Source organism: Oryzias melastigma, linkage group LG22, assembly GCF_002922805.2.
Source record: "Oryzias melastigma strain HK-1 linkage group LG22, ASM292280v2, whole genome shotgun sequence".
Lineage (NCBI taxonomy): Eukaryota > Metazoa > Chordata > Actinopteri > Beloniformes > Adrianichthyidae > Oryzias > Oryzias melastigma.
This window is the reverse complement of record NC_050533.1, coordinates 1596850-1607826: the sequence shown is the minus strand read 5'-3', so window position 1 is coordinate 1607826 and position 10977 is coordinate 1596850. Positions and strand designations below refer to the sequence as shown.

General features: G+C 41.0%; 4 protein-coding genes across 7 annotated transcripts in view; 2 read left to right on the top strand and 2 right to left on the bottom strand.

Annotated features, from left to right (window-relative positions):
• The window catches only part of rtf1 (RTF1 homolog, Paf1/RNA polymerase II complex component), an 11898-nt gene extending 10984 nt beyond the window's left edge, over positions 1 to 914 (bottom strand). The window contains exon 1 of the mRNA XM_024275275.2: positions 745 to 914. Within this exon, the coding sequence (XP_024131043.1) occupies positions 745 to 828 (84 nt within the window). The 5' untranslated portion in view covers positions 829 to 914. The remainder of the gene's footprint in view (positions 1 to 744) is intronic.
• ndufaf1 (NADH:ubiquinone oxidoreductase complex assembly factor 1) lies at positions 295 to 5374 on the top strand. Of its 3 annotated transcripts, XM_024275715.1 has the most exons (6): positions 295 to 433; positions 1693 to 1747; positions 2920 to 3433; positions 3508 to 3693; positions 4561 to 4635; positions 5106 to 5374. In XM_024275715.1, exons 3-6 carry the CDS (start codon positions 2924 to 2926, stop codon positions 5244 to 5246), a joined length of 912 nt encoding a protein of 303 aa, XP_024131483.1. In that variant the 5' UTR covers positions 295 to 433; positions 1693 to 1747; positions 2920 to 2923; the 3' UTR covers positions 5247 to 5374. The 3 variants fall into 3 exon arrangements, with proteins under 3 accessions (XP_024131483.1, XP_024131491.1, XP_024131474.1); XM_024275723.1 differs by lacking the exon at positions 1693 to 1747; XM_024275706.2 differs by lacking the exon at positions 295 to 433 and having other exon boundaries at positions 1517 to 1747.
• On the bottom strand, positions 5316 to 10251 carry nusap1 (nucleolar and spindle associated protein 1). Of its 2 annotated transcripts, none has more exons than XM_024275535.2 (11): positions 10041 to 10251; positions 9835 to 9897; positions 9611 to 9751; positions 9389 to 9530; positions 9226 to 9312; positions 8409 to 8521; positions 6304 to 6479; positions 6081 to 6235; positions 5899 to 6009; positions 5737 to 5836; positions 5316 to 5661 (listed from the first exon to the last, which is right to left on the bottom strand). In XM_024275535.2, exons 1-11 carry the CDS (start codon positions 10113 to 10115, stop codon positions 5574 to 5576), a joined length of 1251 nt encoding a protein of 416 aa, XP_024131303.1. In that variant the 5' UTR covers positions 10116 to 10251; the 3' UTR covers positions 5316 to 5573. The 2 variants fall into 2 exon arrangements, with proteins under 2 accessions (XP_024131303.1, XP_024131313.1); XM_024275545.2 differs by having other exon boundaries at positions 6304 to 6476; positions 10041 to 10246.
• A 61-nt stretch (positions 10252 to 10312) lies between these two features.
• Positions 10313 to 10977, top strand: part of oip5 (opa interacting protein 5) — a 2280-nt gene continuing 1615 nt past the window's right edge. Inside the window, exon 1 of the mRNA XM_024275880.2 lies at positions 10313 to 10651. Within this exon, the coding sequence (XP_024131648.1) occupies positions 10477 to 10651 (175 nt within the window). The 5' untranslated portion in view covers positions 10313 to 10476. The remainder of the gene's footprint in view (positions 10652 to 10977) is intronic.

Sequence of the window (10977 nt, the reverse complement as noted above, 5' to 3'; positions counted from 1 at the left end):
AAAAAAAAAAAAAAAAAAAACTTGAACTCCCACATCTCCTGAGAGCAGCTATTCTGTCTGTAGGAACATCCTGGAGGATAGAACGACTTTACACACCTGTTGCTATGGAGATGACTGTCAATAAAGTTTTGCAGAAAAATGTTCCGCAGTTATTCACCAAATTTAACCCCAACGACCGATGAGACGTGATTATTTCGGGAGGTGTACCGGCAGCTTCTCCGCGTGTGCGCGTTCTGCCGCCGACACTTGTTTATCAACGTGACCAAAATAGAAGGAGCCCATGACGTCACGCAGGTGAAAAGGTTCAGGCTCAGTCCAGCGCGGCTCCGAAGCCGCTCAAGTTGACACAAAACCCGCTATTTTACTCCACGATTCAACACTAAGGGGAGAAAAGCAGCCCGACGCCGCAGTTTGAGCGGTCAGAAGCGGACAGGTGATGAAAACAAGCCGGAGGCCCGTGGCGCGACATTTCACTGCCATCAGAAGCCTTTGCCACAAAACTCTACTAACAGTTTAACGATTTGTGAACAAACACGACGAATTATAAACATTACCAAAGCTGTTCTGGTTGTACAGTGAAGTTTGCTATAGTATAATAGAAAACAAACCACCAGAAAACTAGTTTTAGACGCGTTTGTTCTTGTTCGAACGAGGCCAGTAGCCTAGCATCTATTAGCTTCACCTCAAACTGCTGACAACCAAGGAACCCGCGGGCATTCATGGGTAATAAAAAAGCGGGATTACCTGATCTAAATTGTCGTCGCTGGCGCTGTCCTCCGAGTCAGAGTCAATAACGACCCGACCTTTCCGCTTCTTCACATTCACCATGACTAGCTGCGTAGCTAACCCGCCGCTGCCACTTAGCTCGTCGGCTCTGCAGTCGCCACACAGAGAGAGCAGTGAGCATGCGCGGACATGCTGTTATCCAAACAAGAGGTTTTGTTTCAGATTTTTCTTTATTTATTTTTATCTGTTTATTTAATGGGGACGTAGTTTAAATAAAAAAAATATAACTCTACGGTCAAGTCAGATTAAATAAACATTGATAACAGGAAAAGAAAATAAGATTCAGGGCTAATTTTCTTGAAGCGGAACCATTGTGTGGGATAATGTTTCTTTCCGAACAATATTCTTGAAGGCTCCTAAGCTGCGTTCAAGAAAAAAACACACCCGGCATTCTATCAAAGCCTTAACTCCCTTACATAACCCAAACTGGTTTTATTTTAAGTTTAATATCACTTTTAGTGTGTTTTATATATATTAAAAATGATACTATTTTAAAGTAAAAATGTTTATGAAAATCCTCTGACCACTATAAGCTCTAAATCTACAATGTGTTTCAGTCAAATTCCCCGACAAATTTTATGTCTAAATTTTTAATCTTTTTATATTCTTCATGGGATATAATAAAAACACAAAATACGTTATTTTAGTGTTCAAACCAAAACCACTTTTTCTTTCTTTGACCCGAACTTTTTTGTATTTTGCAACATAACTTGTTTGGTGTCTTGAATGCAGCTCAGCTTCCTGTTTAGATCCGGACAACCTTGGATTTTCTCATCGCGGCACACGAGCGGTTCTGATGTAGTTTAGACTTCATGGTTCTCGTGTCCTGACAGGTCCTCATAATTGACTGTATATATTCATAATCACATATAATAATAGTGTATATTTCTGTGGGTTTTACTGCAGTAAATCCGCGTTAGCCATGAAAAAACCCGACGGAAGCCGCTGAAGACTAAACACAGTAAGTGAGAACATCGTGACGCTTCCTCAAATTTTGTAAGTTTATTTGCAGCGTTAGTTTCTCAATAAAGGAAGAAAAATAAACAAATATATAAAAAATATGAAAATAAATTCATATTAAAAACACTCGTCTATTCAAATTCTAAAAAATCTGGGAATAAATTCGTAAATTCATGGTTAAAAATGTAAATTTCCAGACATGCTTTTTAGAAAGTCTTATTTTATAAATAGCTTTTAAAACTTTTCAACACAAACACAATCAAAGATCACCTGCATATTTTATCAAAGTTTAAGAATTTTACTGAATCTGCTGTATATGTAGTTTTATTTAAATGAAAAATTGAAATTCTATTTAAATAAAAACTGCAGTTTTATTTTCGAAGTAACTTTTTGTGAAATCGCAATTTTTAAAATAATAATTAAATTATATTACACATTTTTTTCTTGCAATTTTACTATACATTTTAGTTTAACATATTTAGATTTTTGTATGAAGTTTTTTCCTACAGATTTAATTCAAAATTTTGAGTTTTTCTAATAATTTTATTACTTTATTCTTTTAAAGCTTTTATTTTTACGCTTTCTGAATTTCTGAAATTCTTAATTTAAAAAAAATACCACTTTTCTGTTATAAAATTAGAATTTTCTTTTTTTATAGTTTTACAATTTTGTTCTTGTAAAATTTTGACATTTTTTCTAATTTTACTAATGTAAATGTAGACTTTTTTCATCATTTTTCCATTATCGGAAAATTAGATTTTTTTTTCTCACAATTTTATTCTCCTAAATTTAGATTAATTTTAAAATATGTCACAACTTTATTTATGTAAAATTTCCAAAATTTTTGTCAACGTTTTGATTGATTTTGATTTTATCCTTGTAAAATGTTCAATTTTTTGGGTCCACTATTTTTCTTTTGCAACTTTATTCTTGAGAAATTTCAGCTTCACAATTTCATTACTATATTCTCATAGCTTATATGTATTTAATTTTCCTTTATTTCAGCCCTAATTCTCCATTAACAGTTTAGAAACCTGTAAATCTTTCACTCTGAAACATTTACTGTATTTAAATATTTAGATTCACTTTTTACTCAACAATAAAATCATCAGTTTTCTGGAATTGATGAAACAATAAAAACAATTTTTAGTTGATGGTTTTGTTTCTTTGTAGGGAAATGTCTTTTCCAAAGATGACACGCCTCCTCTCGCTGAGGTCGCTGACCTCCGTCCACCAGCAGCTCCTCCTTCCCTCCATCCCGACCCGCCTTGTTCCCAGCAGAACTCTGACCCAGAATGAGTACCGGCGGCCCGGTAAACCCAGAGAGAATTTGCCGCCGTGGCTGAAGATCAAGTTTGACCTTTCAAAAGGTCTGGAAGGAATAAAGAAGCACTTTGCGCTCCTGAAGAAGGAGTTGACCGACCCGTGGGTGGGTCCGGAGGGGAGGCCGCTCATCGAGCACATGCTGGAGCAGAACCGGGTGGTGTGGGAGTTCAGGGGCCCGGAGAGCCTGGAGCAGTGGACACTGTCCTCCGACAGAGAGATCGGCGGTCAAAGTGAGATCCACCTGAAGCTGGGGAGGAACAACAACACCTGCTTCCTGTACGGGACGCTGTGTTCGGCGCCCCCGAAGGACGGCGAGACCCGCTACAGCGGCTACTGCACCGTGCGCTCCAAACAGCCGCTGGTCGGTGCCGCTTCCGTTTTAACGGACGTCCCGTTCTGCGGTCCGTCAGCTTCATTCCTGTCCTCTACTTCCAGGCTTCGTTCGATCGGAAAAAGCACCACGACTGGTCCAGTTTCAACAGCCTGCACCTGCGGATCCGCGGGGACGGCCGTCCGTGGATGATCAACATCGCAGCAGAAACCTACTTCTCCCACCAGAAAGACGACATTTACAACTACTTCCTGTACACCAGGGGGGGGCCCTACTGGCAAGACGTGAAGGTGAGTGGGACCGCCCAGACTCTATGAGGAGGATCAGCTGATCTGTACGGGACGGAAACCATGTGTTAGAGTCAAGGGGGCCGGACCCGGCCCTCCAGATCATTTTATTTATTGTTATTAATGACCCGATGTTATCTTGAGCTCATTTCTAACTTGTATAATTTTGACAAAATATATTTTTATGGAGAGTAAAATATTGAAAGTTATTTAAGGTTTAAGTTGATTAATTCTGGAATAATATTCCTGCCTTTTATTATTCACAATTATGATAAAAAGTTACAGTTTTAAAGTTTTAAAAAATAACAATCTGCCAGATTTTTCGACTATTTTGGTATTAAGATTTTTTTAAGTTATTTTGGAGTTTAACTGTTTTTTCAGCTATTTGCTAACTGTTTTGCTAACTGTTTTTTTATGCTAATTTGGCATTCAGCTAATATTTTGGTTCGCTATCAACTTCAGCATTTATAGCGACCAGCTTCAGCATTTTCAGCTATAAACTTCAGCATTTTTTTAGCAACCAATTTCAGCTTTTTCAGGTATCAGCTTTAGTGATTTTAGCCATCAATTTCAGGATTTTTAGCCATCAATTTCAGCATCTTCAGCAACCAAATTCAGCTTCCAGCATTCCCACATGTAATGCTATACATCTAGTTCATAATTATGTTAAAAAGTTGCTTTTTTTAAACATGTCGTTTCAGAATGTTTTAATAATCTTTATCCTGTTCGACCTAAGGTGTGGTTTGGATTTTGGCCCCTGGTGTGTTTGACACTTCTGACATAAACAAATCAGAAAACTTTAGCTCAGTGAAACACAAAAAACAGATTTTTTTTTAATAATAACTCAGTGTTATGTTGTGTCATTTACAGATTCCTTTCTCCAAGTTCTTCCTCACACATCGAGGGAGAATCCAGGACGACCAGCATCCTCTCTGGCTGGATAAGGTAACACAAGTCACTGCGTTTTTACTCCACTGGGAGGAAAATCGGACTTTTACTGTAATGTTACTAAACTCTTGGTTTAGAGCAGAACTCTCTTCAACCATCTGAATGTAGCGCACTAAAATAGGTCGTCTTCTATTCAAATATTGTGGTTTCAGTGGTTGGATTTGGGGCTTTGAATCGTTAAAAACACGAGTTACGAAACAACAGAGTAAAACATCAAAATAAATGTAGGGAAATCTGATTTGTCACACCAAACGGTGGCGTTCCTTTAGTGTATTATGGTCGTCGTTTTTAACCATAACTGATCATCTCTAATTCAGGCTTTAAATCACGTGTCAAGGCCCGGGGGCCGGATCCGGCCCTCCAGATCGTTTTGTTATTGTCATTAATGTTATTATCTTAACTGAACTGGTTTGAACGTCCGTCTGAAGACAGCCGGACACGCGCCACTCAATCCTTTGTGTCTGCAGATCAACACCATCGGCTTCACGCTCGGAGACAACGCCGACGGGCCGTTCCAGCTGGAGATCGACTTCATCGGCGTCTGCAAAGATTTCGCTCACACTGAAGAGTTCGCCTACGAGAAGTACAAGAGGAACCCCGAAGTTTGACCGTCGTTCTTCATCCAAACCAGCCGACTCGGCGGTTTTTCCTCCATGTAAATAAAGTCACCGTTTCCATAGAAAGTTTGTCTTTTTATTATAAAACAAACTGGAACAATAAAAACAAAAAAACAGCACCAAAAGTCGCACGAGACTTTTTTGTCTGAAGTGTATTTTATGTTTTACAGTTTTTCTTTAAGGTTAATATCAAACATTAAAAGCAGCAAAGCCGTTAAATAACTGAAATCATCTTGAAGAACGAAGTGAAAGCTCGTCTACTAAAGAACTGAGAAGCTGCAGAAATATTTACAGTAGAGCGACAGCGGGAGGCGGTCTCTACATCATGACGAGGCCCCTCCGAGCTCCCAGCATGCTCTCCTTCTTCTGCTTCCGGTCCTGGACCTGCTTCGTCCGGCGGTCCTCCCTGCGACAGAGCAGCAGAGGCGTGGGCGGGCTGCAGGAGGAGGGCGGAGCCGCTCCACAGGTGATGCTCACGTACCTGGTCTGGACTCGGTGCTGTTTGTAACATTCCTGATGGGAGTTCAGGGATTTGTTAGCCGCTGCGTTTTCTTTGACATCCCCGAACGGCTTCAGCTTCCCTGTGGAGAGGAGCTTCAGTGACGGCCGACACAGCTGATCACAACCCTGTTCTTTTCTTCACCTGAGTGAGGCTTGTACGTCAGCGGCCGCGCCAGACTCGCTTTCAGGTCGAAGGTCGGCTTCTTCTGCGTTCCGGGCGTCACCGACGTGTTTCCGTTAAAAACAAAAGTCCCTTTAAAGGAGGAAAAACGGCATAAACACATGTTTTTGAGAAGATGAGCAGTGAGGAGGAGGGGAACACACCTGGAGTTTTCTGAGCAGAGAACGTGGAAGGCCTGCGAGCGTGGGGCGCCGCCGCGCCGGTCTGCGGCGTGGAGGAGACCAGGCAGGGCGACATGCGCGCCGGCGTCTTCAGCAGAGAGCCTTTGAACTCGTTGTCCCGAGTAGCCTCTGAAAACCTGATGTGTGACACCAAACGTTCTAAAGGAGATCTGAAGGAGCAAACGGACGGAGGGGAGGGGCTCACCGGACGTTGATCCTGCGGGTGGACAGCACGGACGGCCTGAACGGAGCGTCTCGCCCTGCGGCTCTGCTGGGCGGAGCTTTGCTGGCTGAGAGCAAAGTGTGTCTGCGCTTTTCCTCAGCCGCCTTGTTCCCTGGAGCGGGGCTGAACATGCTGGCCCGGGCGCCGTCTGAGCTCTGCTGGAAACCAGGAGAAACCATCACTGAGGTCTGAAAGCTCCAATGACGTCGAGCCGTCGGGATTTGGTGGTTTGATTAGAAACGTCAGAGGCCAAATCCAGGGGTCCCTCCAGCTTGGACCACCAGGACGAGGAGCTGGAACAACTGAAGGATCGGTGCGACTCTAGCGATGATTCAGACTTTATAATAGAGCTGCCACAAAAGATTATTTTAATAGTCGACTAATCACTGATTATTTTTTCAGATTAGTCGACTAATCAGGTCATGAGTAAACTGGATGTAAAGCACACATCTTAACCATCATTAGCTTTAAACTAACTAAAAACTAGATATATAGCATCACCTGAGATAATGATAGTGTGAATGCTGTAAGCTGAGTTTGGACACTGAAGATGCTGAAATTTATAACTAAAACACTGAAGTTGATACCCAGCTAAAATATTAGTTAAATGCCAAAACAGCCTATAAAAAAAAAAAAACTAAATTAGCCAAAACAGCTAACATGAAGCTGAAATATTAGCTAAACTCCAAAATAGCCTAAAAATCTTAATAAATACCAAAATCTAAAAAGCTAGCAGAACACCAATGTAACTTTCAACTTTACTACACTCTGACTCCATATAATATAAAGTAACGATTAATTGACTATTAAATTAGTCGTTGATTAGTCGACTAATCGTGGCAGCCCTACATTATAATAGTCTATTGTGGTGAAGAGAGCCGAGATCTCAGAGAAAACTCATCTTAACACTCGATCCATCTCTTAAAGTGGAGGATTAGGGCCACCAAAAAATTAAAAAGTCACACATTTAGAAGATTAAAGTGGAAGTGAACATACAGTCCAGCGAGTGAACGTCCTTGTGCATCACCAGAGAAGACCGACTAAACTCAGTTTGGTCATAGCGTCTTGGATGTGAACATTTAATCGGTTTAAAACGTTACAAATATTTGGAAGCTTTTATGATTAATGTACAGTTTATTCATGTTTGATTCATTGATGGAGGCTTGCAGGATCTCTGCAGATCCATAAATAACCCCTGAGCTGTTCACACATCATTTTTTTCCTCCACTAAAGACAAAATCAATTCAACTCTGTGATGTTTCCGTCTGAAGAGGCTCCGCTTTCTGAATTTTCAATATTCTTGTGCCAACACAACAGACTCTTCATTCTTCTTTGTTTTTTGTGAGACGTTTCATTTGGAGAAGGGACGTTTCTTTTTGATATCCTTCCTTCTGTGCAGGACTGTTAACATGACATAAGGAGACGAACGGACTTCTGGGAATGTGAGTTGAAAGGGCAGAATAAGATCCAAACGTGTGTCTGTGAGCTCCTTATCTTACAAATGAAACTCTGCTTTCCCGACACCAAACATAGAGAGCAAGGACACTGATAATTATGTTCTGAGTCGCTGAAAGGTTCAGAATTTCTTTGCTTTTGACTCTGATCTGGAAATAAACCTTCACAAGATGCTCCACGTTTTCATCTTCAAGTACGGCTCTGATAAACTGACAACTTCTAATACATTTATGACTTCAAAATGTATACATTTATAAGAAAAAACATCATAAATGCAGAATTTTTTTCTTGTAATTTAACAGTTATGACTGTAAACAAGAAGGAATGTCAGATCCATTCACGTTTTAGTTTGATCAAGTTCAGCCACTGTTGTTTTTCCTCATCAGAATAATCCAAAGGGAACATTAGAACCTTCGACCACCATCACGTGTGCTGTCTGCTGTGATGATCGTTTTTACATTATAGTAAAAAAAACAACCATGTCTCAATTCAGATGGTATTTTCCAATATCGATCTAATTTTGAAAATATTTTTAATGCTGTAGGCTGGTTTAATTTGATTGTGTTTCAGACAGATGGATCTGGTTGGATTGAGTGAATATAAATTGATTCATCGATTCCTGTTTCCGTTACCTTCAGCTCTTTGACAGGATTCTTGAAGGCGTCAATCGTCCTCTTCTTTCGCTCCACGTAGGTGACGATGGACTCCATCTTATTAAAGTGAGCCTCATGGAGCTTTTTGAAATCTGGAGGAAATACATTCAAGAGCGTTTGTTTAGAAAAAGAAAAAAAAAAAAAATCAAACATCATTTATTAAAGCAAATTTCATATCCAAAAAAAAGTTTTCAAATTTAAAAACAAAACAAAGACCTTCAGAAAGAAAAAAATGAGTAAAATTAAAATAATAGACATAATGAAACAGATGAAATGAAGGATAGAAATCTGACTTGATGCTGAAGCGAGGACATTTCTGGGATAGAACCACTAGTGTAGTTAGGAATTACTCAGGCTCTGTGACTCATTTCAGATGACGACCATAAAAACTTTCATAAACAACCAAAAAAAAACTCCTGAATTGCACGGGGAGCCAATGCAAAGGGCTGTAATGTGTTCCTGATCCTGAAGGTTTGAGATGCTCTTTCTATCAGAACATCACAATAATCTATTCTACAATGAAAACATTAGCGCCTCAGTGCATGCAAGAGGAATGAGCAGTTTGGCTGTTTTTAAACCCCATTTAAGACTTATTTTTAATATATGGAATATAAATGAGCCCACAGTAATACAATGCAGCCAGGTTTCTTATAAGTTTGATAAAATAATCCCTTTCTTATCAACTAAAACTTAAGTTTTCTCCTGTTGAGCTGTAGAAGTCTAAAATACGGTTTAAAAGTCTTCTCGGCAGACATGTCCATCTGTGTGACGTCGGCGTAGCAGTGACATCACTTACTTGGAGTGACGGGCTTTATGGCAGTCTTCTGCTGGTTTCCACGGTAACGAGGGATTTTTCCAGCTTTAGTCACTTTGGGTTTTGGTTCTAGACACAATTGTTTATCATAAATAAAAATTGTCCCAGTTAAGATGCTGCCAGCATAAACCCCTCCACTACACACCTGTCTCCACACGTGCAGGTGCTTCCACACAGGTGTCAGGCTGCAGCTCCTCCTGAGGTTCAGGTAACTTCAGCTCAGGTAACATTCTCCTCTTTGCGGCTCTCCTGGTCTTAGATGATGAGCTGCAGGATTCAGCATCAGCCTGGCAGGGACAAAATAAACCATTCTAGAGGGGTGAACGTGCAAAGGTCACGTGACATTGTTTATGCCGCCTCCCTGTACCTGAGCAGCCTTCGGGGTCACCGCCGCAGCCTTCCCCGCACCCCCGTGTCCTCTCCCCCGGCGCGCGTTGACAAACACGCGCGGGCTGGAGGTTTCTGCGACGGAATCCTGAGCAGTATTTTCTTCTTCTTTTACACGATCCTGTTCACGACACACAAAACAAAACCCGATGCGTCAAACTGCAGCTGACGCTAATGCAGCGGAGTTTAACGAGCGCCGGTTACCTGCCCCCCCGCCTCCTCCTGCTCTTTATAATGCTGCTTTATCGCTTTCAGGAGTTTGTTTGCCTGTTATTGAGATAAATCATGTTAATAAATGTCACACAAAACACGTGCTAACACCAGAACACAGTAGGCAACGTTCATCGCTAGCATGAATCCAGCAGTGTTGTCGTTCAGCACAAAGTTGGGATGCTAAAAGTTTATCTTGCCTTCACGTTTGCCTTCAGGCCGAGCTGCTTAGCAAGGCTTTGCAGGTCCGCGTATTTCATGGAGTCCAAATCCATCCTGACGAGGAGTAAATCCACAGAAAAATTCCCGTTTTCTGTATCCACACTCAGATTTTATTCTGCGCGAGGCGCCCGCGGCTGACGGTTAAACCCAGATTTGAAATCAGACGTGAGCAGGGCTTTGATTGGCTGCCAGTCTGACCGGAAACGGCTTCAACCAATCAGCGCAAAGCATGTCAATGCCTTTCCGTTTAAAAATACTATAATATAAATGGAGAAAAAAAGCTTGGCAAACAGTTAGTTTTATTTTTTGAATCTTAAATGATTTTTTTAAATAGAAAATTATTATATTAAAAAAAGGACCGATATTAGCTCCTAACAGCTCGGCGTGGCACGCGCGCCCGTGAATCCCGCTAAAATGGAGTTTGAGAAAAGCATTTTAAGTAAACGCAGCGACGGAGCAGCGATGCCAGTTACGGTGGCAGACGGCATACACCTGCTGACCTTCCACTGCCAGCACTGCTACACCGTGCTGGCGGATTCCCTCCATGTTTGTGGTGAACTGAAAAGTCTGGACTCCGTCATTCTCCTAAGTAGGTTTGTCTCCTGTGTTTTGTTGCAGCTTTCACGTCGGAGGAATCTGTTAGAATCGCGTGTTGAAGAAAAACATATCGTCAAATCACTCATTTGTTCATTTATTTACTTGTTTGGTTATTTTGTGTCCTGTAGTTTTTTTTCTTTTGATCTGCTATGACAGGTTAACTTCTCTGTGAGATTAATAAAGTTATATTCAAAGTCTTTATTGTTCTATAGGATTGATCTAACACTTCATGGACTGGTGTCAAGCCAGCACGCTCTCGCTAAACTGCTGTCAAGTGAGCCCTCTCTGGAATACGGCGTGCGACTTTAATACAATCAT

What these genes read in the sequence shown, in the direction of transcription:
- ndufaf1 (XM_024275723.1), top strand. Translation starts at nt 2,924, where the DNA reads ATGTCTTTTCCAAAGATGACACGCCTCCTCTCGCTGAGGTCGCTGACC. An exon ending in TGCGCTCCAAACAGCCGCTG is followed by an intron (nt 3,434 to 3,507) that starts GTCGGTGCCGCT and finishes CTCTACTTCCAG; the next exon opens with GCTTCGTTCGATCGGAAAAA. An exon ending in ATCCTCTCTGGCTGGATAAG is followed by an intron (nt 4,636 to 5,105) that starts GTAACACAAGTC and finishes TTGTGTCTGCAG; the next exon opens with ATCAACACCATCGGCTTCAC.
- nusap1 (XM_024275535.2), bottom strand. Translation starts at nt 10,115, where the DNA reads ATGGATTTGGACTCCATGAAATACGCGGACCTGCAAAGCCTTGCTAAG. An exon ending in ACCTGCACGTGTGGAGACAG is followed by an intron (nt 9,313 to 9,388) that starts GTGTGTAGTGGA and finishes AATTGTGTCTAG; the next exon opens with AACCAAAACCCAAAGTGACT. An exon ending in GACGTACAAGCCTCACTCAG is followed by an intron (nt 5,837 to 5,898) that starts GTGAAGAAAAGA and finishes TCCTCTCCACAG; the next exon opens with GGAAGCTGAAGCCGTTCGGG.